The sequence below is a fragment of the Chamaea fasciata genome, unplaced genomic scaffold (genome assembly GCF_029207755.1).
Source record: "Chamaea fasciata isolate MVZ Bird 193981 ecotype frontalis unplaced genomic scaffold, bChaFas1.0.hap1 SCAF_2, whole genome shotgun sequence".
NCBI classification, from domain to species: domain Eukaryota; kingdom Metazoa; phylum Chordata; class Aves; order Passeriformes; family Sylviidae; genus Chamaea; species Chamaea fasciata.
Window position 1 is genome coordinate 55,685,185 of NW_027094087.1, and position 27,369 is coordinate 55,712,553.

Here is a 27,369-nt window from a genome sequence, read left to right on the forward strand (position 1 = left end):
ACTCCCTCAGTCAGTTACTAGTTTGGCTGACTCTCACTCCCACTCTCAAGATATACTTCTCCATAAAATAATTCATTAGTCTATTTGATAGATTGGTAAAATAACCCAGGTGGGTTGATAAACCAGAGAAAAAGAGGCCCTAATATAAGAAATTTTAATTCATACCTAGCTTCCAGTCCAGTTTTAGATCCATCTGGTTTTAGTTGAATTTCTTAGGAGTTAATCTTTTGTAGGGAAGTTTTTCTTCATGTAGTAAAGGCCTACGGGTTTCCTGAACTAAACCAGAAAATGCAAGAAGTCTGGACAATTTCTTCCATACGGCTAGTCATTGCTTGGGGCAACTGAATGTGGGTTTTTGCAAGATGTTTAAGATGACTATATTTAGAAGGATTTTTCTTTTCATTATGGGAAGTTTCCACACTTAATTAAAATCTACTCCAAGCATTTATATCTTTGGTTCTCCTAAGGGAAATTTAACCAGAGCCTGACATATATGCTCAAGTTTAATATAAAAAAAAATTAGCATGACATAGACCAACACTATGTGCATAACTGTTTCTCCAGAAAAAAAACTTTCAGCAATGTACATCATTAAAAAAAAAATAGAGGTAAGTTTATTTTTTTACTGATTGAAAATCATTAAAATCCAGCAAAACAATATATTGCAATTTTAAAAGTTCTGCTAATTAACAGTTGTTGTGAGATTAAAGACACCAACCCTGGATCTGTACAGATAATTAAGGGTGGGGAATGCAGAAAAGACCCCTCTCTTCTCAGTGGGCAGGAGTTGCGCTCTGTTCTAGGTAGTAAAGAAAGCAGAGGTGGGCTTCAGTACTTATACTGGTCTATTTTTCCTTCCCTATGGCATCACAGCCAATATCTGTAAAACAGTGGCATTGAACTTTATGGCCTCCCTTGGGCAACATGGAATCACCACACAAACTCTTTGTGACATCCTAAAAAAAAGAAGTAAAGCGACAATAAAGAAAATTCTCCAACTCTGGCAAAGGGCGGTTCATGTAATAGAATCAGACAACCATTAAGGTTGGAAAAGACCTCTAAGATTGAGTCCAGCCATCGTCATGCATTCACAATTTAAACATGGACTTCAGTGAAAGTAGCAGAATATATATATGCATATATATATATATATACATACACACACATACACACATAGACATATGCATATACACACATACTCACAGAGATATGTAAAACTTGGAGTTAAAATCTCAGGTCTCTGTATTATTACCACATTTGCACTGCTGCAAAAGCCTGGACAATTAATCCTAAAGTAAAGAAGGATCATGGTATATCTGCACTGGACAGGATTTAACTTGAAAGGCTGGTTCTTCAGCAGATGCTCTGCAGTTGTTTTCTTAAGGAAAGTCATGACCTTGCTGTGGTGCCCACACCAAGAGACTCCTGAGCTCTGTTGCCAGCCCATGCAATAGAGTTGCAGGTGCCCAACATGCAGGTTTCAGCTCCTGCAGTGCCTCCAGAAATTCACAGAGCAATACTGGCTTAAAAGCAAGCCAAAATAACTAAGCATATCTCAACCCAAGATGCTGCTTTGCAGCTACAGATGTAGATAACTTGGTGTGAATCCAAGCAACTTTTGTTGTCAAAATAACCTTGGAAATTCCTGACCGCAAGGAAATCTTACGGTGAGCAGAGATGAAATAGGCTTATCAGCCACTCCCCTAATGTGGTCTAGATATTAACTGAGTCTGTAACAGTGGTGACAATATCTTTTTTTCAGCTTCTGCAAACTGCAGCATAAGACTAAGAAATTGTTGGTTTTGTGTAACAGACTTGGCTAGAAACTCTTGCCCCAATGTCAGCACCACCTATTCCTCTGGTGTGTTGAAGTCGCCTGTTACAGCAGTGACTGTGGGTGAGAGAGTACAGAGGAACTTTTGTGGCAGTTGGAAACAGAAGTTCATTGTAAACTTTCAGCCAGGTAGTCTCTACTGGTGTGGAGCTTCTTAGAACAAAGGAACCAGTTCTTCAGTGCCTGGTGACTGGGACTGGGAATATACTGTATGTGAGGCCTCATATACAGGAGTCCATTCTGTGATTCCCTTCATATCTGCAAAGAACTTGGTTTGAACCCTTGATTTTTTTCAGAAATCAAAGAAACCCATCAAATTATGGACCAGTGCAATTTTTCACCACTTTCCAATTCAGTGTGTGGAAAACAGTGTTGGTATATGTGTATCTCCCTTTCTCTTTTTCCTTTTTTTCTTTTTAAATTTATTAATATCTTCACTACTCCTGCAAATGAAGTCCCTCTTAACTCTCTCCTTATTGGCAGTATGGACATTTTTTTCCTGCACCATTCATGTCATTAGCCTGAGTCTTGATTATCAGAATGAAATGAGCTCCAGCATTCAAACAAGATGAGTAACATGAAGAGCATGAGCTCCTTCATCTGTCTTTCCTTGAGGAAATACCTCAGTAAATTCACAGATGTGAATTCTGGGAATCCAGGGTCATTTACAATGAAGTATAAATGTTATTTACCTCTTTAAATAGCCTTTGAAAATAGACCCTGAGTTCTTGTTTTGTCAAAACCAGCAGAATATTGTATCTTCTGCTATTACACTAGAAGAAAATTACTTTAGCTTCTTCTGGTTCATTGCAGCATTTGTGCGTGTCTTTGAGATTTTAATTCCTCAGTGTTAAATCAGATGTGTTACTACTGCACAGTGAAATGTGTCGGTAGATATTTAGGTTCAAATTTGCATGCTCTGACATCTGTTTTCCTGGGTGCGTTATAAACAGTTAAGTCACGTGGTGCCCAGAACATGACACAACTGGAGATAGACTGAACCTTTTAAGTGGAATGCTGCTGTGTCAGGTGCATTGGAACAAAACATTTTAATCTGTGCTTATGACATTTGCGTTTCAAAGCAGAATTTCGAACATTACGGTTTTCTTAATTCAAGCATATCTGTACCTAATGGTATCATCTTCAGAAATCACTTCTTGCAAATAAGATCCTTTAAAATGCTACATCTGTCTTACTTGCTGTGGGTAGCTAAATAGTTCTATCACCTAACAAAGGCATCTCTTTATATCTGAATATCTGTGTTTTTAAATATTTCTAGCAAAGGAGACATAAATATCTGAGAGTTATATACAATACCCTGGAATTTAATTCCCTTTTTAATATAGTGTTTCTTTATGAGCACGGGGAAGTTGTTCATGCGGTTTTTCATTTTAAAAAATATAATTTAAAAATTGAGAAGCTGCTTCTTTGCAAGGCACTGTATTATCCCCTGAAGAGAGCACAGATTGGAAATTTAAATAAATAGATGGCAGTTACAGTAGAATGAGCTTACCAGGGATGTGCCTTGCACAAGACTCAGGTAACATCAAGCCTGACAATCTCAACTCTTGCACATCACTTGAAATATAAACAACATTTAATTGCTTGGGAGATAGGATATTTCACTAAGAAGAGAAATACACTGCTTTCATCATCACCCTGCACTTGGGAGCCAGACTGGAGTGTGGAGCACTGCAGAAACAGTGCTGTTGTGCAGGGAGGCAAGTCTCAGCCAGAAAGGATCTAATTCAGTGCAGAGCTATGTCAGAATGGGAGGCAAAGTGAGATCCTATGAACAAATCCAGTGAATGCCAGGTTTAAATGCTGAGACTCTGGATCTTTTTTTAGCACTTTTTTTTTTATTATTATTATTAGTGGTATATCAGGACAGAGCCCTAAAACAGACATGTTGCGACGCTTTAGCATCAAATCTGTTCACTCACCCTTCCTGGTTTTAGATTATCATTTTCTCCTTCCTTCTTCCATATGCTGCTGACATCTGCTGTGGCACAATACATCTGGCTCCGAGAGCCTCGCACAGGGGCTGTGAGCAGGCACGGTGCGAGGGCACTTTTGTCTGCTGGCAGAAGAGCATAAGGTGGGTTCAGCTATCAGCAGCCTGGTAACCCAATTCCCTGGGCACCTCCCTCCAAAAGCCTACAGGAGATACACCCACTGCTTAGTGCATTACTGAAAGCATCCTCCTCCACCTCAGCTGTATTGTATCAATTCAGATTTTGAGGTTTTAATATAAACCCTCTGGATTAAATGTACCACACTGCAAAATGACTCAAGTTAATTACTAAGAGCTGGGAAATGGCAGCTCACTGATCTGAAAGTTTGTGGTGTGATTTTGAGCAATAAGGAGGAAACTCAATACCCTCATAATTACTTTTCATTGGAAATAATGGCATCAGCAGGAGTAGATAATGGATTTCTGTGTCTGACATGAAACACCCACCCCTGGAAGAATATTGTGTGATTTAATTTGAAAGAAAGAAAGAGTTTGATTATGTAGGGGGGAGAAACTACTTTCTAATATCTTTTAGTGAACATATATGTGTATTTTTATCAAATCTAGTGTCAGCTAGACATTTATTACATAACTGGAAAAGTTTCTTTGTTATACCGTGCAGTTAAGGCAATTTTAAAAAAGTAAGGTGAATATTAATCATTCTTTAAAAGAAACCTTTGGCAGTAAGAATCTGTATTTCTTGATTCTCACTTGTTATGCAATGCCACTGGGTTAAAAATGTTATTAATCCCAAAAGTACTAGACTGATGTGTGTGATGCATGGCACAATTATATAAGGGATTGGAGGAGGGAAAAAAAAAGGTGAGTGTAGTAGACTGAAGAGTTGTGTTTCTAGGTCACTGGCAGGCACTCAGTACAGAAGAAGCTCTTAAGCCAAGAGAAAAATAGGTTGTCATTTTGGCACCAGGAGTGGTGTGTGCTGGGAAGAAAATTGTTCCCGATGCACAGGGGAGCTGGGCTGAGCCTGCTGATGAGAGAGGTTAGTGAACCTTTTCTCTGACCTGATTCACCCACAGCAGTCACCTCCTAAGGTTTATTCTTTTTTGTGTTGAATTCAGTCTTTGCAGTTTAGAAATCTTAGTTATAGTTTTAATAAATTATCAAGTCAGAAGTCAGATTAGGCGTAACCTTGGCCATACATCCTCCTCTGGCTTCATTTATAAGTAACAAAGAAGTTTGGATCCTGAACTGAGCTGTGCCACCTTCCTGTTATAACTGAACTGGGCACAGTTTGACAACCTGGAACTGGAGTCTGAGCAGCTGAGCAGCTCCAGACAGACTGAGGGCAGTGTAACCATGAGCAAAGGGGTAGTGCTGAGCCTGGGGATGAGGCAGGGAGCACGTCATCCCGTGGCACTGCTATAGCTGGAGAGGACAGGCTGTTAATCAGAGGCGAAATAGGAGGGGTGTATCCACCACTCTCATCCTTTCTCTGCTTGCCCTGCAGCACAGTCATGCTCAGTGCTAACAAGAGCACCTTCGAGGGGTGTTTTCTAATTGGGTTTCTGATGGTCAGGGCAGAACTTGACATAAAGGCTTACCTGCCCCTTCCCATCTTACAGAAAGGCCGGAGAACAGTGAGATCATTAATGCATCCCAAAACATAGGCAAACAGCACAGGAGCTTTCTAGGTGTAGTCACTGGAGTAAAGACCAACAGATCTGTCTTTTCAGCATGTCCTTGCAAGCCTGGGAGGTTGCCTTAGGGGAGTAAGATTAGGGACAAGAGATAATGTATGCTGACTCTGAACAACACTGTAGCCCATTGGACAATATAGAAGGTTTGCTGTGATTTAGAGAGGCTCCAAGTGTTGTGTGAAATATCTCAGATACTTTTCAGACATCTGAGAAAGACCAGGGTTGAAAAGATAATAATGGGGCTAAATCTGTAGCCCAGTGTTCAATCTTGTCCTAGCTAGAAGTCCAGCATGCAATGTCACTCTTGAAACACAGAAATATCAAGTTAGCTATATTAGCAATATATCGATAAATGTAGAAATTATAGAAATGAGTGTTTGAATGCCTGGTTTCAGAGTGATAGATCAGTCTTTTCCTTTCTAATGGCTAAGACCTTGGACACCATCACTCAAGTTGTGAAAGGACCTTATGGAGATAAATAGTCACATGTGAGGGTACTCTTAGCTGAATTCTGCCCTGTGTTACACCAGGGATACTCCATAAACTGAAAGTAAAACCTCTGTTTCCAACACGTTTTCCCAGAATACCATTTTGTAACAGTTGTTGTCATAGCTTTTTCAATTAAATGTTTATTCCAGTTGGGGTTGCTTAGTGGTGGTCAAATTACAAGCAGAAAAATGCAAAATATTTGTCAACAATTATTCTCTTTTATCATAGGAATATTCCTGTTAACAAATTTATGGTCAGCTCTAGGGCTGCATTTTCTTTTCTTTATATTTTGTTTCATCTAAGTTGTGAGCTAGGATTTAAATGTCAAATATCTTTAGTTGATATAAGAGGAATTTGAAATAGCTTATCTCTAGAGCCCTGTGCTTGAGTCTGGCAGCACCTGGAAATCTATTTCGGCAGAGACCCATCCTCGATGGATGGGTAAACTCCAAATGAGACGACATTGTCAGAGCTTCTGTTTGAACTGCCCTTTTACAGGGGTGCAGGTGCTGGGGGGGTGCTTGCAGCACGTGCACCTGTGGAACGTTTGGGAACACTCTGCCCAAACGTGTGCCTGTTTCAGAGATGTCCATACAGGAGCAGGCCAACCCCAGCTCCCTTTGCAGCCAGTTGAGGGAAGCAGGCACTTCTGGAGCACAGCTCACCTCACTATTAATAAGACAACAAAAACAGGACTGATAAAGCCTACCTCATTTGCTTAGAGTATGCTGTGACTTGGAGGAGGAAAAAGCTCTAAGAGTAAGAAATAATTTGCCACATGCTTATTTTAAAAGAACAATTACATATGGAAACATGTCTTATATAAAGGAATTTATTTGAGGAGTGCATTTTTAAACAGTGTATAATTATGTGCATCCTACCATGAGGGAATAATTTTGAACAGAATTAGGAGTTTTGTTTTATTTTTTTAATGAACGGCTGCAATCATAAGGCAGTTCATGCTCTGTTTAAATTAGATTCCATTGCTGCATTTCTACTACTATTTATCTACTAACTAAAGAGGAAATGAACAATCTCATATAAAAATCTGGTTTTCTAAGGCAATCTCTCATTGCTCAGAAGGAGTCCCTGTATTCTGGATGAAAAAGTGTATTCACAGTAAGTTACCTTATACCAGTCACTGAGTGAGCTCAAGAATATAAAACTTAGAAATTAAGGTGAAATAAATTTTAAAACTGTAGAGAAAAGATTTTATTAACTAATGTGCTCCTTTAGTGCATATATTACCCTCTAGCATTTTTTAATGTAACTTCTAATTATGTAATCAATGAAGATGCTGATGTTTACCAATGAAAGGATTTTTTCCTGCTCGTACAGAGCTGTGAATTAACTATAATAGTCCCACAGACCTCTGCAGCTCCCTGGAAGTACAGCATGATGAAAATGGGTTTCCAGGATGTCCTTTTAAGTGGGTAGAATCTATGTGGCAGAAGGATGATATGTTTATGAACATCCCTTACAGACACCCACTGAGCCTGATCAAAACAAAACAAGGGGAGGGTGTTTTTATTTCACAGAGGCTCTATAATAAAACAACACATAAATGAGTACTGGGGAGAGACTAAAACAAGGAAAATGGAGGATATTTCTGTGCTGCTGATTTTCCTCATGCACGGAAACATGCTAACATTGCCAGAAACCATTGCAGGTTATTCTTATTTACTGGTGTAATTATAATAAACACTGTGTTCCAGAGGTGAGTTCTTGGCTGTATTGCATCTTTGACATCTAGTTCCCATGCAATTCAGCAGGCTGAAGATTTTGCCCAAATCTTTTGGAGAGTCTTATCCTTGTGTTTTTTTGCAGTGAAGAGGCTCTGCATGAGTCTTGTTTACATTTGGCTTTTCTGGGATCTATATTCAGCCAATCTCGCTCGTCAGAGCCACTTAATACATTCCTGCTGCATATGTATCCAGCAAAGCTCAGAAGTGGAGTCTAATCCAAAGGGAAAATATGAAATGAAAGGATGTCCATCTGATTCTTCCTGCCCAGCGAAAATTAATGAATGGTGATAATGAATCACATGTTAATGTTTTACAACAGACACACCATTGTGCACAGGGAGGGTGTTATGGGTTATTTTGCGAATTTTTCTTGAGGGATCTTGGGTGAACATGCCTATTCAGCTGCAGAGAGCAAATCTTATCGCTGTAGCTGAAAGCATGTTTCAATTAATAAGATGTTAAAGATCAGGCAATGTAAAAATCTCTTCTTCAGAGGCTTTGGGCACAGAGTATGTCACTAGTTCTCTTTGTATTTTAGGCTACTTGCATTTTAGGAAAGTGATTATTGTTTCAGAATAAAAGCCAAACCCATCACTTAACAATTAGTATTTCATTATTCTTTCTGCATGGAAAGCAGTCTTAGAAACTGTGTCACATGTTTCTGTATCCTGTAACGCGGTCGGCTGGGTTCAGGATTTTCCAATTTTTGTTTTAAGTGTCTGTTGGTTATGACTACGCTTCATCTTCCCGCCATAACCATATACCTCCTCCTGCAGAAAGGTATGCATACCATCTAAAATATATATAAAGAAATATAACCAAAAAGGACTAGATGAGATGTTTAAAATGAGTTGTTGAGAAATTGAAGTTTTATAGAATAAAATCCTGGTGAAAAAATGATATTGAATTGCACAAAAATGGTTCCATAGGAAGACACTGTTGTAATAATATTTTCTTGCAGTTCAGTCTAAATGGGACTTAAAAAGAAATGTTTCCTCTTAATCCTGATGAAGCCTGAAGTGTAATGGATGCTGCGCTTAGAGTCTTCTGAGGAAGCTGAGAGCACTGTCAGAGGAAAGAAGATTACCTGGGGAGGGAGTGTACAAAATCTAGCCTTCAGTTTTGGCAATCTTTCTGCAGAGAAAAACAACTTTCGTTACCTAAATGGTAAACATGAAGCTGTTATCCAGCTGTTTTCCTGGATTCATCTGGAATCTTTTAAAAAAATATATAATGTGAAACATAAAACAAATAGTACAAAGCAAATGATAAAAAATTAATGCAGGCATATCATCTGTTCAAAGCAGTTCCTTGTAATTAATCACTGTTTTGAGGAGGAATTGTTCAGCCTCAACATTGTTCCTTAATTAACAACATGATGTTAGTGAAATCTGTTGACAGAAGTATGGCTGAGCCCAAGCTCCAGGACTGAGCTTTTGGCTGAGCAGATTAACACAGACACATTTCATTTCCTCAGTGAGTCCAGTACCACAGAGGTCTCCTCACTCCCGCTGTAAGGTCATTCCATATCACTGAATGGCTTAAGGGAGACATTGTGAAAGTGAAGACTCAGGCCACAGGGAAGGGGGGGAGGGTGCTTTTCATTGTGAGAAAGCTATTAAAATGAGGAGAAGACAAGTCTTGAAGGAAGATTTATGTAGTTTCACATGGCTGTAGTGGCTTCTTACATCTGATAGAACAAAGGACACAAAAATTGCCCAAAATGATATACTGCCAGCAGGATTTATGGTGATTTTAATGTGACATGGAGCAGAAAATGTGTTCTCAGCAGGATATTTATGCCTGCAATTTGAAACCTGTGCTTTGATTGTTGTAGACGATAGCAAGTTTTCTGAGGCCATCACGGTGCTGCTCACCTGGATTGAGCGAGGCGAGGTGAACCGTCGCTCCGCAAACCAGTTCTACTCCATGGTGCAGTCAGCCAACAGCCACGTCCGCCGACTCATGAACGAGAAGGCAGCTCACGAGCAAGAAATGGAGCAGGCCAAGGAGACTTTCAAAAACGCCTTAACAGGGATCCTCACCCAATGTAAGTAACTCCCCTTTTGTCAGTGTTGTTGTAGTGATGGTGGTGGTGGTGGTAGTGGTTTTATCATTTTGCTTGTTTGTTTGGGGGTAAGTAGTTGCAATGCAGTCATGCTCTACTTCACATCCTATTCCATACTCTATGGCAGTTTGGAGGATCAAGGACCATTCCTAAGAACTTATTATTCAAGGTGAGCAAAGTTTCAGTGGTTTTTTTTTTATTAATAGATGAAGACGTGCTCTATTCACAATGTCTACCACTGTGTAGATATAACGCCTCAAGAATGGACAAGACAGAAGCCTCACTGCTCTGAGAAAAGATCATGGTTTTTTTGAGAGAAGGGATATGTAGCCTGTGTGGGGGAGCTAGTTAACTAGGTCAATTATAGAATAGAGCACAATTAGGTAATTGCTCTAGCCTGGGTTTAGGTAAAAGGCAGTAGAATCCAGTAACTTTCAGGGATATATTCACAGGTAAAGGCCACCTCCACAGTATAAAAGTATGCTGTATTGCTGCTGGCATCAGGACTGGTTGGCTGATACAATGCCAGTATTAATTGGGTAGATAAACTGTCTTAAATATCTAGTGCTGGCAGCTATTTCCTAAGTACAGAAATACAATCAATGAACTTACTCTAATGAGGTTCCTTCATAAAACAATGATCAGGATACTAGCCTAGAAGTTTTCTTCAAAGGCAGGGTAGGCGAGGAGCGGAGCGGAGAGGAGAACAGAGAAAGGAGAGAAAATATGAGAAAAAGAAAAAGAAAAGGCAAGGAAAAAAGGAGAAAGAAAACTGATTTAATTGTTGGTTATCATGTTAACTCATGGCTCCTCAAGGAAGAGGCATTATGATACTCAGCTGAAGCCTGGAGCCAGCTCTCATGTGCCAGTTGAGAACAAAATCCAAGATAATTTATCAGAAAGAGGACAGTGAAGTTGTTACATTGTAATTTCTGAATCATACCTCTAATCTTTACATTAAAAAAAAAAGAAAAGAAAAGAAAAGAAAAGAAAAGAAAAGAAAAGAAAAGAAAAGAAAAGAAAAGAAAAGAAAAGAAAAGAAAAGAAAAGAAAAGAAAAGAAAAGAAAAGAAAAGAAAAGAAAAGAAAAGAAAAGAAAAGAAAAGAAAAGAAAAGAAAAGAAAAGAAAAGAAAAGAAAAGAAAAGAAAAGAGCCCTAAAGGCTTTTGTGCAATTTCTTTCTGGTCCCTCAGTTGATATCCTTTAAAAGTTAGGGTTGAAAACATAAGCTTGGATGGACTTCTCTGGCTTAGCAGAGCAGCCGCCAAAGTTTCCTGCATAAGTGATGGAGAGCTCAGCATCTCAGAAGACCAGTTCACCATAGGCATATATCCTAATTTAAGAGTTTAGATGCCACAACTTAGAAACAAAGATTCTGGGCCAAAGACGTTTGATTTCTGTGGGCATATGTTCAGAGAGTAAATTTAAAAGACCAGCTAATTCCCTTGGTAATTTGCTAGGCAATATTGTCTTCCGTCTCAGCATCTAAAAGGCAGTGTGAGGCACAGAGATGCAGGCACCACGTGTGGCATGCTGTTCAGTTCACACCAGGGTCCCTCTAGTTTTGTGTGCAACAGCCAGCTCTAGCATTCAGAAATGCCTTCTTCAGCTGCATTTAAAAAGTCCCCCATTGTCAGCAGGCTGAACTTTAGTTAAATCAGTCTAAATTAGCCCATTTGTCACCAACTGTTGTAGAACATCTGTCACTTGGAAATAGAGATCCCTGTAGTTTCAGGTGGAAATTTGCAGTTTTGGCTATCTGTTTTGCTCCTGCATTGTGCTGAATGCTGGACTTACAAAAACAGAAATAGCTCTGGCTTCAAAATGTGAGTTTCCTAGTGCCACAGTAACAGCAGTGTCTGGAAGAAGAAAATTTCTGACAGATCTGGCCTAGGAGGACATGGTCAGCAAAAAGCAGGCTCAGGGAAAGTTACACTGTGATTTCATAAGAACAAGTTTTACAAGCTTTCCAGATGTTCCCCATTGTTTATTTTACAAACATCATAAACATTGGCCATTATTAGCACTAATATGTTTTATTAAAATACCCTGCAAACTTGCTGCAAACAGTTGAGGTTTTTCCTTTACACATGTATATGCCTAAGATTGCTAAGCATGGAGATTCTGAAATGAGTTTCCCTTTTTCAAGGAAATTTGAATTGATCTATATTTGAATTGATCTGAGAAATGTTTTTCATGCATCTTTTTCCATTGTTGTTCCACAGTCCTGCATAATCAGTTACAATATGTCAGTTGCTTTGTGAAGAATTTTAAAATACAAGATGTCCAAAATAGGTGTGTGGCCTATTCAATTATGCAGAGTGGCAAAAACACACTACTGCCCTTCTGCAGTAAGGATCCAAAAGTCTAGTGTAATGCTGCAGCTGTGTGGCCATTTGACATAAATATTACAGTATTTTAAAAATATCATGTGGCAGTCTTCTCTTATGAACTAGGTCAGATGTCAGCTCAGAACTGACCATTCTGGCCTTTCTTTGCAGTCAGAAGAGAAAAATAAGAATCTCCAAGGAATTAGTCATCAAACTGACCTCATGGTGCTCTTCCAATGAGATGAATCATCCCTTGGATATGCCATTTTTTTCTGCTGCCCATAGAGGATTCACAGGGGGCCTAGCTCTGAACTAGATGTCTCACTTTTTACGTGCCTTGTTCAGAGCAGATTAATCCCACTTACTGTGCACAGCATTGAGACAGACAGGTGTAGCATAAGGGAAGAACTTGGAGTTAGATAAAAATGCCAGCAATGAATGTTATGGGGAGCGAAAAGAAATAGAATTGGCTTCAAGTACTCTCACCTGGAAAACACACACACACACACATATACAGACACTGTCTTAGTGAGTCTCAGTAGAAAATGCTTTCTTACTAATGAGGATTACTGTGACCAGAACATTTCATCTTATGGCCCAACTACTAAAGAAGTACAGGCATTGAAATCCTTGCTACAAATTTGTGCCTGGAGGTATTTAGGAGATTACTGAGCAGATTACCCCTAAAAATTTGGGTCAATTGCTCAGCACGTGAATGTATTACCTGATCAAGGTACTTGTGCCAGGATAATCTGTGAAATAAAGTGTATTACTGCTGTCAAACCACAAATTTATAACACCTGATTTAAGTGCTACAGGGAGTCTTAGCCTTGGTATGGTGCGTCTTCAGTTATTTAAGGGTTGAAGACAGAAAAATGTCTACTCCTTTCTTTTTATTAAATTACTTAATTTTTCTAGATTTGAATTTGTGCTTAAAGTATGGATTGTTTTCAAGGATTTTGGGTAGGTCTGGCTTTGTGGTTTGACATCTACTTTACTTCCACATCTTAGATACATGTGACACTGCCGCTTGACTTTCCATTTTTCTCTGTTTCATTTCCTCCCAAACCACCTTTTCAGCCTAAGGTTTACAGATGTTGATCCTCATGTTTAAGGAAAGTGGAGGCCCTAGAGATATCCCTGTTGGGTTGTTGGTGTTTTTTTAGACTACACCAAAGCTGCAATTACCTCCTCTGACTCTCTTCTCCATGCACTGTAAACTTTGCCTACCTCTTACTGAGTTTTCAGACTATTTAAAGCAACACTGACAAACTTGACAACACTGACAAAAGTACCTACAGGTGAATAAAAATTTCAAATTCCAAATGAATTTGATATCTAAAGAGTAAGACACACAAGGTGGTGGATGTGTCCCAGTACACAAATTCATAGGTTAAGCACACATGGTGTAATGAAGAGATGTCCCCCATATCTGGTTACTGAGCAGATTATAACGTTCCATCATTTTTGTCCATTTTACTAATGAATTAATGGACTTAGTAGACTCTGAAACCAGGTCCCCATCAGAGTCTATAAATCAGTTTCTTGTGTGCCTGTGGGGGAACAGTGGCAGGGTGGATTTTATCATAGAGTCCCCAGCCAGATTACTTGACATAAAATCATAGAATCAGTAAAGCTGGAAAAGACCTCCAAGACCATTTGAGTCCAGCCTTTGAATGAGCACCACCATGTCAACTAAACCATAGCACCATGTCCAGTCATTTCTTAAACATTTCCAGGGATGGTGCCTTCACCACTGCCCCGGGCAGCCTGTTCCAATGGTTAACCACCCTTTCAGTGAACAGATTCTTTCTGATGGCCAGGATGAACATGAACAAGGGGAAATGACTTTAAACTGAAAGGAGACCAGTTTAGATTAGATATCAGGAAGAAGCGTACTGTGAGAGTGGTGAGGCACTGGAATAGGTTGCCCAGAGAAGCTGTGGATACCGCACTCCTGGAATTATTCAAGGCCAGGTTAGATGGAGCATTGAGCAACCTGGTCTAGTGGAAGATGTCCCTGCCCATGGCAGGAGGTTGAAACCAAATGATCTTTAAGATCCATTCCAAGCCAAACCATTCTATGATTCTGTGGATTAAGAGATTGTGCAGTTTACCTGTTTTGCCTGTTGCTAAGCATGTTCGGTCCTTACTTGTGAAACAGGAAGTGAAGCTAGATTCAAATTTAAGCTAGTTCAACAGCCCTGTCCATTTAGGAAAAATCAAAGGTTTGGAGAGAAGGCTGTGTGTCACGTGCCCCTTTTTGGAAATATCACAATTGTCGCCTTGAGCTTCCCTTCCCTTCCCTTCCCTTCCCTTCCCTTCCCTTCCCTTCCCTTCCCTTCCCTTCCCTTCCCTTCCCTTCCCTTCCCTTCCCTTCCCTTCCCTTCCCTTCCCTTCCCTTCCCTTCCCTTCCCTTCCCTTCCCTTCCCTTCCCTTCCCTTCCCTTCCCTTCCCTTCCCTTCCCTTCCCTTCCCTTCCCTTCCCTTCCCTTCCCTTCCCTTCCCTTCCCTTCCCTTCCCTTCCCTTCCCTTCCCTTCCCTTCCCTTCCCTTCCCTTCCCTTCCCTTCCCTTCCCTTCCCTTCCCTTCCCTTCCCTTCCCCTTTTTAGTATTCTCATAGTACTAAAAATGAATCCAGTTTCATTACAGATATTAAAAGCATGCTGGTAAAAATTCTTTTAGCAGTCAGACTTTTTATATATAATCATGCTTTCCAGAGTATTCTTTGAATCTCTCCACATTAATAACAACTTTTGAAAGGATTTTCCTGCTCTTAATTGTCCAGTCTTACAGTCTTTCTTTCCTTTGCCACTGACTAATTCAAAAATATGAGCTTACTTTATGTGCAATTTTTTAGGTCATCATTAAGCTCTTTGTGAAAGAGATTGAGTCATATAATGTGTTTTTACAGTGCAGCCCAGTTCTCAGTTGGTGTCATAGAATGCCACTATAATACAAATAAAAACATTAATCATTCATGTCATTAGTTGCCACTATTACTTTCTACCTTGATGCATTTCTAAAATAGAAAAAAAATTAAATACCAAATAACCTCTACAATCCATCCAGTTCCTTTTGTTAGCTCATTTAGTCACTGTGCTCTTGGCTTGTTTCTATACTGATAATTTGTCCAGTAAAGCTCTGCTGGATCTCTTTATTCTTTTTTCAGTTGTGCTTCTGTCTGTGAGATTTTCTGTCTCATATACACATGTTCCCAAAAGCATTTCTATACAAGATGCTGTGGCAGTAGCAGAGGATAGAGATGAAAGACTCCATTTTTATTTTACCTTGCATTCCTGTAGTTCCTCCCTTTCTTTTGGCAGTATAACCCTTTGTGGTTGTGATTTGTAGTGTTTCACATAGTTTATTCTTCGGTGTTTCATTTTCTTTGAATTTCTGCATTCCTTCCATTGTCTGTAGCTTTCACTCCACCTAAAGTCAATACGAATCTTGGTATCGATTTAAGCATGGCCAGAATTTCAACAGAAGCTCTTCTGTTATTTTTAAGAGGTTTTGTTTTTTAATGTAGTCCATTAAATATGCATGGTATTTTGCAGAAAAATAAAAGCACTTCCTTCCAAGAGATTTCAGTGTATTTTGACAACTCATGCCACTTGCCTGGAATCTGCATTTCTCCTAGATGATGACATAAGGTTCAAGGCAAAGAAGCATGTGCTTTAATCACATGGAAATCTTTGCTTCGTTTTGACTTGCCTTGCTGAGTAGAGACAGGGGTAAGGGCCTGATGTGTCACAGAACTGAGCTGTAAATGTTCTTTGGAAATAAAGGATGGGGAAGAGACATTAAGCAAGGAAGGAAAGGTGGAGATTTCACTCAAAAGGATGAGTTGGCTGTGGATACCATTTAGTCTGCACGTCTAAAGATGTTCAGACTGTTTACAAATGGTTGAATAAACCTTATAAATATGAATAATCCTATGCAACTATGAGTGATTGTAATACTTGCTCCCTTCAATATGCAACAGTCACACCTTGTGTCAAATCACTGGATTTGTCACAAATGGTGTGGTTTTTGATGATGACAGAGGTGTTATGGGGCAAGAAAAGAGTTTTGGAAAGGGATAGACTATGTGAGAGAGAAAGATGGACACACACAGAAGGAAGAAAAATACAGAAGGAAGAAGTCATGGCAGGCGAGGAAACATAAGATATGGCAACAAATGGAGAAGTAAATTTCACACCTAAAATGTGTGAGACAAATTTTTTGTTTTGGTTGCTAGAAGAGGCTATGGCTGTTGAAACCTCCTTATCCACACCTATATCCTTTTTCTTCAGCAAAATAAACCATATTATGCCCCAAACAAATATAGCCCTCCTGTTTCTCCCAGGAACATTTTAATCTGCAAGATTCCTGCCTAATTATTACTTCACTTAATGGGACCTGTGATGGCTTAGTCCCATTTATGGTGTTCCTACATTGCAGAGTTTCCTGGGAGTTCTCTTTTTGGACAGATTTATACTAAAAATTATAGTTCCCAGTTTTGCTATTTTCAAGTCTGAGAAATGAAAAGAAAAGTGTGCCTAACAATAAATAAAAGAAAGAACTGATAATTAGCTGCACTTTAGGGATGGTTTATAATCTTGTCAAGCTGATGAAGAAAGCAGCATTCGTTTCATCTTTCTTTGAGTTGGTGGGGGGCAGTTGAGGTTTTTCTGGGTTTTTTTCTGATTGTCAACACAAAGTCCATATAGTCTATTAGGTAATGTAAGATGGTGGCATTGAAAGAGCAGGTGCTGTACATTTGTACTTGCCCTACTGTGTTGTGCTGGTCTAATGTCAGGGTCCTGTTTGTTGAGGAATGACAAGAAGGTGAAGTGGTCTTGTTGAGTCCGAGTGATTTATCACATGGCACGGTGCAGCTCTTGCAGTTACACCAAGCTGTCAGTTTCTCTGTTGTAAGTTAAACCACGGTTTCACAGCGTAAAAGATTTTCAAAGCTTAAATTGTAGATAGATTTTCTTTCAGGGCAAACTGAGCTCTCTTTATTATTTTTTTTTTTTTTAATTTCAAGGTTTAACAAGGAGCGTTCTATTTCGAGAATTTTCAATTGTTGATATACATATCTCAGACAAGTTACCCCAACAAGTTACTACAGATTTCAGTATGAATCCTGTAAATTGGGCACTTTTAGTATCCCCATAATGCTCCATCTTTCACTGTTCCCCACTGGGTTTCTTAGCTGAAAGAAGGAAAAAGGAAAACAATGTCTGCTGGCACTGGGCTTTGATATTCTTACAAGACCAGGGGTTATAGTAAGTGTTGTGGTAGAAGTACTTTTTTTTCTTTGTCTATGTGAAAGGATCTCCTTTTTGTATTAGGAAGAAATATTTCTTCCTGCATCAGTCAGGTATAGACCATTGGCATTCACTCAGCCTCTTAATAACCCACAGAAGCAGATTGACTAGGACCTGTCTGAGTCAGGTGGAACAGGAAGAGGGACCAAACATGAACCCAGATACACACTCTGCTGGTCTCAAATGCTGTAGGCCTATTCAAAAGGAAATGTAGAAATAATTTACAGAGAGGACATTCTTTCTAGTATTCAGGTAGGTGAGACAGGGTAGATGGAAGAGGAAAATATCCTTCTTCCTGTGGTAAGTCTTGTAATTGCTCTCTGCACTGCTGAAACCTCTGTACCAGGATGAGAACAGAGAAGGTGAGACTGCTAGTCAAGGATGACCCCCCTGACTTTGTCTGCAGGATTAAATTAAGCTGAGCTGGGGCAGACTGGCCTATACTGTTCAGCTGTTAGAAAGTTGTTGCTCTTGTTTGAGTTGTTGCTCTTGGCTGAGCTAGTGTTTTCCCACAAAATGTGGTACAGTTTAGAGTTTGATGCAGGCCAGTAGTTTCCCAGAAGAGCATCTTTTTGGGAAGAGAGAAGCACTCTTTCTGCAGGGACACTCAGCACATTTTGCCCATTGGTTTCAAGGAACAGGAGTGGTCCCTGGCTGGTTTTGATTGCTAGTACTGATGTAGTTATTGGTAGAAAGGCAGGTTGAGGAATGGCATCCTTGCAAGCTGACTGCCCACACAGCAAAACTATTTGAGAGATAAATCACTGCAAGCACCGTTCTCTCAGTCTGTCCAAAAAGGTGGAATCTGGGGATATAATAGTGAAGTCCTATGGTTTTCTCCTTTATCATGTTATGTCTTAACACCATGTCTTTAGGAACTTACAGGCAACTGGGCAGCAATGCAGACCAAATTTCTCTGATGGAGTTTGCATCAGAAACTGTGGATTTTAAAAAGTTTTTTTTAAAAAAACACAGGCAAACACAAAACTCCAACAAAACCAAAATCAAAGACAAACGGCTATGGCGGTTATTTGTGGCAGATGAAATATTTTTCATAGCCTCAAAACCTGTATCGTCATTATACAAATCTATAATGGCCTTTGCTTATGTATCCAGCTGTGGTATGCTTTACTTTAGAACCCATCTCTTGCATTATCTGCAGTCTTCCCCAGGGTGATATTTCCAACTCTTATGTTTTCCTCTGCTAGTCAAAGGCAATCACATCTGTCTCTCCATCTGTGGCATGTGAATTGAGTAACAGGAAGAGGCTGCAGGTTTTCAGCTCTGAAAGTGAGACAGGCAGATTCTTTTTTGAAAGTAAACAGTACCATAACCAAAAGAATGAACATTTGGCTCAAATTAATTATAATAATACATGTTTCATTACTCTGCAATCTGGCTACTATTTCTCTTACTAATGTCACATGTCATTTACCTATGCACAATTTTAGCCTTGGACTTAATGCTAAGTTCTGTTCAGTTCATTACCAAATGCCTTTCAGGACTGTTGCCAAAAATATTCTCTTCCCCATCCCATACTGACCTGGAGACTCTAATTCATTCACTTCAGCATCTAGCCTTGACTACTGTAATTCCTTGGTTTGCTGGGCTTGGAGCCAAATCAATTGGCAGACTGCGGCTTAGTCAGAATTCAGCAACAGGGCTTCTGACCCAAACCACGCCAACTCCATATCCTCCCTGTGCTGCAACTCTGTATTTGAAAAGTGTGTTACACATTTACTGTTACAGTTTCCTTTACACTGTAACTTTATGGGTGGAATTTTTCTTTTACCCTTCATGTCAACTGTCACACTCTTCCAGAATTTTTCTGTGCTAAATTGCCATATATTCTATTCTGACACTTGCAGTAATTTAGTGCAAAGCCCTTTTCATCCTGTGTCCTTAATTGGGGGAATTTGGAGTAAAATTCTACATGAAATCTGATTATTTTATCTTCCAGCCAAGACTTTTGTTTTTCATTCTAGCATATTTTTTTTTCCGTTTCCATTTATTTTCTTTTTTCTATTATAAATAATATATATTATAATATATAGTATAAAATAATATGCACAGCAGCTTATCATGTAATAAGCAAAGGGAAAATTGAGTTCTTCTAAACTCCTGAACCCAGAGGTAAATTTCAAAATTCACTCAATCATGTATTTAAAATAGGCTGCTTGATAAATATAATACAGGGTAAAAGTGTTCTCACTACCTCTTAATCTGCAGATGAGGCTACACTTTGCATCTCATTTATTTCTGTTTTTCTTTTGTGGTACAGTTTTCAAATATCCTGTATCAAATATTTTGTTGCCCTGGAGATATTTTAGTTTTCCATTTAAAACAATCTTCTTTGCAACTTCTGCAGGCATTGTTTAAGTGATTGTTGCTTTTTTTTTTTTTTTTTTTCCCCCTAGTTTTTCTGGTTGCTTTTACATTTATAATTGATAGTAATAATTTTTCCGGGCAGCATTCTTTATGGCAGCAGAAACTGAGGCTTAAACTTTCTATTAATATACTTACTATAAGCTGGCATCTCTAATAAAGTATATTGTAGTTGCATTACATTTGTTAAACATTGGCACTTGCATATCACTCTAGGCTTAGTTCTTTGGGTCTTTCTAGTTATTTAAAACACAGCAGAAAAACTATTAGATAATAATCCTTTGTCTAAAACATGCCACGTAAATTAGCAGCCGCAGAACAAGTCATTAGGAAAGATGCAATAACTTACATCCTGTAAGTTATATTGATGGGAAAAACACGACATGTTATGGAGACTTCTAGAACAATGTGTTTTTTTAAATCCTAATTTAGTAAGGAAACAGCTTTGCATATGGTCAATGAAAATTTGATATAGCATAGAACTCACTAACAGATGTTTGACAATGAATATTTCATGTTACTTAATAATTTCACTTACCACTCACAGTTGACACTACCGTGAATACTGGAGTTCAAGGTGCCCTAGAGAGATAGATAAGACCTGTTATATAGTTTTGGAAATTTCTTCCTAGAGATCAGAAAATAATCTGAAAACCATGGTCAGCAGTGAGACTCAGATTATGGAGTTATCAGCCCAAAATCTGGGTCCTCTCTTTGGCCCAGTTTTACATAGACACAGACAAAAAATGAGTTAACTGGAGAGTTTTTCAGCTAATATAAACCTTTAATGGCTTCTCCTTAGGGGTGAACCTACCATTCCTATGGGCTGTGTGCTGCTGGATCACTTACCCATACAAATTTGATTCTGATCAGGAGTGGGTACATCATGTCTTGTCTTCCAATTTCCCAGAGCACATGCCTTATGCCAGCTTTAGGCTTCCAAGGTATCTATGGGAAAATGAGTCTTGGTGCAACAAGAACAAATGTGTCAGAGCAGGTTTACACTGAATTGCCATCTCATAACACATGAATGCAGGATTTTGATGACGTTCAAAAAGATGTCAAGGCACTTCCCTGTACTGTCAAACCATGGCCTTGCCTGCTGTATAGCTCTGTTGTAATTCTTGGAGATCTTTTATGTTGGAATTTCCAAAGCTTCATAGTCTAGATCGCTGTGAATCTTGAAAATGCTGTGCATGCATTGACACTTTCTTTGAATAGAGCACTGGTATGTTGGTCCTTGATACATACTAATTTAGTATTCTCGTCTGCATTTTTCTTCATATTATCCCTTGCTGCCTGTTTCATAGAATTTCTTTAAAAACCTTCATTGTTAGCATGTTCTACTCATACAATCCTGCCTCTTGTCACTTTTTTAATTCCAAAAGGTTAGCTAAGTGAAGAAGATAATTTTAATATTCACTTTGTGTACTGCAGTTATACAAGAAGAAGCTATGGCATGGCATCTTTCTAGCTTGTGTTTCCATTGAGGAAAGTTTCTGAAATGATCATATAATGACTTTTGATAAAACTTAGCACCTGTTCACATAATGGAAATTAAACACTTTAAAGTTCAAATGTTTTTCAAAATTCAGATGATCTTATTAATACTTATTAGTGGAAAATGGCAAACCAGCTCTTCCTCGTATCTTTGTGAATCTTTTCTACTTGAATTTCTACTTGCAAACTGTAAACAGATTGTTAATTAAGCAAAATTTTCTGAGCACCTGGGTCATCAACAGAATGACAGTAATTAAATTCTAGTCTCAATTTCTATACACATAATAATAGAGTGCTTTACCATTTTCATTATTTTCAAATTAATTGAAAAAATATACACAGTGTTATTTCCTTGATACATCCACTCTTCAGTCTAAGTTCTAATGGGCTGAAATTATCACATCTACCTTTAAAAGTTAAATGGATTACAAATGGATAAGATCATCACCGTTGGTCTGAAGCACTTTCTTTATTGTAAACTACTTATACGTATTCGTTTTAAAAGAAAATGAGGTACAACTGTTTTCTATGACTTTAGAAGGTAATTATTCATCCCTGAAAGAAAAACTTCCATTCAAAATGTTGTAATCTTCTGGAATTTGAAAGCAGCCTTTAAAAGTGGTAAAAAACCAGAGAACAGAAGAAATGTGCTCAAATTAACATTCCATTCTAGAGGTGAAAGATACTTACTGCTTTAGTAGGTGAACTCACCATTTTAGGAAGGATAGGTTGCTATGTATAGTAAGATTCTCTACATCTCTTACTTAAGGGGAGAATGAGAGAAGCTCTATATCAGCAAGATAAGGGACCAGGGCAGAGGGTGTTACCGCACTCCAGCCACCATTTTTCAGTGAGAGGAGCAAAAAGTGCTGCAAGCTGCAACTTGATAAAGAAAGGACATTGTTTCCACCCAGGAATCTAAAGAGATAGATAACAAAGAACCTTGTCAAAGAGTTGAAGCATTTTTCAATTTGACTTCTTAGGTTGGCACAGCTGCTCATTCAGGAGCACAGCTGAGGTCATTTGTAAAAAATCTGGATTTATTGGTGTTTTCTTCAGTTACTTGTGTTGTGATCAAGGCAACTTACATCTTGGCCAAATCATTTTTAGGCAGGTCACTGTTCTGGAAGGACAATTTTGCTTGTAACTGAAGTGAAGAAAAAGAAAAGACTGTTGAGAGAAAAGCTTTCTCAACTGAGTTGAACAACTAGCTAAAAACTTGAGGGTCTTAATTATCCTAGATAACTGATCTAAATATTGACATTTGGATTCAGAACAAATTCATTAGAGTTGAATGAGGGAAGCCCATTTCACATCTGTTCTTCATCTTATATGAAAGAAACAAGTGTCTGTTTGTGTAAGTAACCATACATAGGCCATGGAGACAGCACTGATCTACCACAGGTGAGCCCTTTGGTATTGAATGGAGGAGAAGCAGCAGCTGCAGCCACAGAGTGAGAGTTGATGTATGGTTCAGCTCTTCCCACCTGCTGACAAGTTCCCACTATCAGATAGTCACTCTTCTAAGCAGAGCCTGCCTGCCTTCCATGCTCCCGTTCGTGCAGCCCGCTTGTCTATGCGCCGCTGCAACGGGGGAACACGTGTCAGGTGGATGTCTTGAGGGTCATTTCTGTGGTCACACACCTATTGCCACACCTGCAAAGGCATGTGCCAGCACAGGGAGTGGTAGTAGACATCACGGGGAAGCAGCTGCATGCCTGGTTCTTGGTGCATAGTTAACAGTTGTGTAGACTAAAGTTATGGAGACAGACTTGAAGGGAGACATCCCCAACATTGATACAATGTAAGTACAAAAGACACATCATTGGATGGATATTGATGATGTTGTTTCAGTAACGACATCATCCATAGACTCCTAGTGTCTTTGCTTTGCTTCTCTATAGTGATCACAACATAAATTGCTTGTCTTGTTTGACTTCCTTGTTCACCAAAGTTGAGCAGATTGTCGCCGTTTTCAACGCTTCTACCAGACAAAAAGCTTGGGACCATTTCTCGAAAGCCCAGCGAAAGAACATAGACATTTGGCGAAAGCATTCTGAGGTTGGTGATTTTATTTTTACTTTCTATCCATCGTCTCACAGCTGGATTGACACAGAACGAGTGTGATTGTAGCTGGACATAGTGTATTTGGCAATATTTACAGCTACCATTTTAGCTGTTATTCAACTGGCCGTTTACAGTCTAGTCTACAGTATGAATTGCTCCCATTGCTCTCATTATGGTAATAGTCATTAAATAACATGAAGACAGGGAGCAATGTGTTTTTTATTTTTCATGCAAAATTTGGGAAATCATTAGAAGATTATGTTTACTGTCTAAAATAATGAACTGAAGTAGTGAAATTAGGAACAGTATTTTCAAATAAGGAATTTAGGGGTCATCATGATCTGTTTTTAAAAGAAGAATTCCATGGCAAAGATTGTTTTTCTTTGTGCCATCTTATGGTCATTATAAGATGACTTTGAGTGAAAATAAAATAAAAATTTTCTTTCCTAAATAATGACTTAAGAATATTAAGTCCCTAACTATGACCTATTCCTTTCCATTTGTTCTATGTTTATTTTTGAAAAAGTAGATACATCACTTGTGTTGATTCTAAATATTATGCTTCCAAAGAAACCAGTATAAATGTAATCGTACAACCACACAGAGTTAGAAATGTGGGACCATGCATGTGTGACTGTCATAACCATGAGCAGAGGAAATGGGATACTAACTCCCCTTGCTGTGAGTGGCAGCAAAGGAAGTGCTAGACCTCATCCTGTGTTTTGGTCATCCAGCTTTCAATTTAAATTCAGTATATACGCTATGAGCCTGTATTTTAAAAAGTAAGTACCGCTGTCTTTGTTTTCTTTCTTTCTTCTTCCTTTTTTTAAAAATTTTAATATGAGCAATTTACATACACTTGGTTTACTGTCCTGTGGTACAGTCTGTTGATTGTTACTATCACAGTCCTCTAAATGAATTTTCTCTGTCTCAGAATAAAAAACTTTAGAAGGTAAGGTGCACTTATTTAATTATTTTGTAGTACACTTGTAAAATAAGTGTTGTACACTTAGTTTGAGAAATACTGAAGTGCTATGATATAAATCATTTGGATAACATTTCAAGTGTCCATTAACTAATGCTAAATTACAGTTGAATACCAATGGCACTAAATGTAACATCCACGTGAATACCAAATGAATACTTTATTATCAGTGCTATTATGGTGAATACAAAATTACTTCAATAATGGGACACTTAAAATAAAATGTTAGCATAATTTATTGGTACGAACTGTATTTTGCATTTTGTTCACAAATATTTCATATACATAGTGGATAATGCCTTTGTTCAATTGAAAGTTGGGAAGTTGGGGATTGATGTTTGTCTTATCTTTTAGAGAAATATGAAAATATGATTTGCTAGTAGACTATTTTAATTGCATTAAGATCATCCCTTCTTAAACTAACTTTGTGTAAGGGGATGTGATGTGTCATTCATTTGCTGGTTTCTAAACATTTAATAAACTGAAATGTGTAAGAATTGGACTTTTCAGCAATGTTAATTCTCTGCTAATTTTTTTCAAAAATTACTGCCTTTTGTTTTTCTAAGAGGAGGACAAATAAAACAATTCAAAATTATGTAAAGCATTAGCTAAACCAATATTTTTTTGGAAATGCCTGTTTTTCAGATCTGAAATGTGATGAAAATAAACCAAATGGTATATTTGATTTAAACTGCATCTTCTAACCATGATATTATCTGCTGATTTGTTTAATTACTTGATCACCTTCCATTTTTTTCCTGAATTTAGAAAAGCTTTACTAGAAACCTAAGGCAAAGAAAAGACTCACACACATAGACATTCTCCATAGAAAATTATTGACTTTGCTGATAATGTATACACTGATGCATCAAGGACATTTTTCCACTAATGAGGGTATAAATGTAAGTGGATGTCTGCTCATGTATGCAGTATTCTTCCCCAGGAAAATGTGTAGGTGGCCTTTTCCAGTAAGAAAATTGGAAATGGCTTGCCAGTTTCTTCCAGAGACACTTCTGACTTTATTAGAGACTGGTTGATAATTTAGCTTTTTAATAACTTTTTTTTTTTTTAAATTTGAAATTATTCCCCTGTAAAACACCCACTAATTAGGTTCCTTGCCTTTTCTGGGATTAAGGAGTACAGGTACATTTTTCAGAATATTTGAGATCTGCTAATGAACGAAGGGTGCCGCTCAAGAGAAACGCCTTCCCTTTTTTTCACACAGCCCCCCTCTGACAGATTATTGTTAATTGCACAGAGCTGTTGTCAGACTCCTCAATGCTGTCTCCTCCTTCCACACGACTCTCCCTTGTTTCAAAGATTTCAAACCACCTCATTGGGAATTAAGCTCTTTGTTGGCAGAAAAATTAGCTGTCTGCAGGTGGACAAAGCCTACACTAATCACAGTGCAGCATCCCCATGTTACACCTGACAGGATTATTAGGACAAAATAGAGTCCTCTCAATCTTCTCGGTGCTGCCATTACAAAGGCAGCCGCTACACCCGCGCCAGCTTTTCTACCCAGAACAAAGACCGTCTAGACTCCTACAAAGCCCACATGCCTGCTGATCCTTTTCCTGGTGACATGTGCAGGAGCTAGCTGCCTGCCTGCCCTTTCAGCAGTCACCTGGAGACTGAGCTGTCCCTGCTGCCACTCATTTTGGATCAAGATACAAAGATTTGCAGGCCAGCGTTATGGGACTGGATCTTTTAAATCCAAGGCAGTCAGGGCGTAGGGACTGAGGGTGAGATTCCTTTGACCAGCATTAGGGACTTATATGGCCTAATAGGCACAAATATACAATATTTGCAATATACAGCTCTTCATCTGCATTGTCTGCTCTCGGCTCCCTTTGCAGTCAGCAGAGAGAACAAGGCACTTTTACGGTGCCTTTTAGTTAATACGACTTTATGTGTTGTACATTTGGCCAAATTTATCGTACCCCAAGTGGCAGAGGGAGGCAATAATTAGCTATCCCTTAAGCAGGCTGGCAATCTCTTTATCATCTCTTTATCTACTGCTTTATACACCAGTTTTTAAGTATTATCCCTGCCGTTAAAATATTCTCCTATGTTTAGCAGACCTAAAGATCACTCAACAGGGACAGTCACTTTTTCTTATTTTCCCTGAGTGTTACCTTTGATAAACTCGGTTCTTTCACAGGAAGAATTCCCTGTGCTTCTGTTTTTATAAATATTCATACACAAATAAATATGATTACAATTATAAATGATGTATAATTAAAATCAGATCAGTATTAAAAACAGATATTAAATAATATATAATGACTTTATGGAAGTTTATACTGACAAAAGGTAATTTTGGATTTTAGGAGCTCCGAAATGCTCACAGTGAACAACTCATGGGAATCCGTCGGGAAGAGGAGATGGAAATGTCCGATGATGACAGTGGTGACAATCCCAGTAAAAAGCTGAGAGTAGATGACTCAGGTAAATATATGCAAGTGTTGTTTTATTAAAAGCAAACAAAAACTTACATATGAGAAGTGACATGTTAATACCTGATTATATAAGACAGTATCTTATTTTAAACCCTCATAAATTAGTTATTTGGATGATGCAAGCTGTCTCTAGGAGATGTCTGTCACCTGCTATGTTCTATAATGATGAAAATTCTCCAGTTCTGCCTTTGCCTGGAAGCATTATGTTTCCTTACTGCTCTCCCTGAAACTTTGCATGACACCTTTTCATTCCATGGTAGAAACAATGTTTTATTATGCGACCAGTTCAAGTTATGCGTTGGTCAGTATTCTCTAAGCTGTACCTTTGTTTGCAACAAAGGCATAATAATCTCTAATCTCTTTATGAAACAGCATTTTAACTGTGGGGCTTTTTTGATTGCATACTGCCTTTCTAAGGGCGCCTATTTCACAGTATGGTACCGCATTCTGTATGAACTAGACACTCATTAGATGGCTATCATGAGTCCAAGAACAAGGGTGCATGTAATGTGAATAAG

At 38.5% G+C, this 27,369-nt stretch overlaps 1 protein-coding gene across 7 annotated transcripts in view; it reads left to right on the forward strand.

Moving 5' to 3' along the window:
- Positions 1–27,369, forward strand: part of ENOX1 (ecto-NOX disulfide-thiol exchanger 1) — a 309,445-nt gene that overhangs the window by 219,229 nt on the left and 62,847 nt on the right. For all 7 annotated transcript variants that reach the window (XM_066176219.1, XM_066176215.1, XM_066176214.1 and 4 more), the window contains 3 exons: positions 9,578–9,790; positions 23,292–23,398; positions 26,723–26,840. In XM_066176219.1, coding sequence (XP_066032316.1) covers positions 9,578–9,790; positions 23,292–23,398; positions 26,723–26,840 — 438 coding nt within the window. The remainder of the gene's footprint in view (positions 1–9,577; positions 9,791–23,291; positions 23,399–26,722; positions 26,841–27,369) is intronic.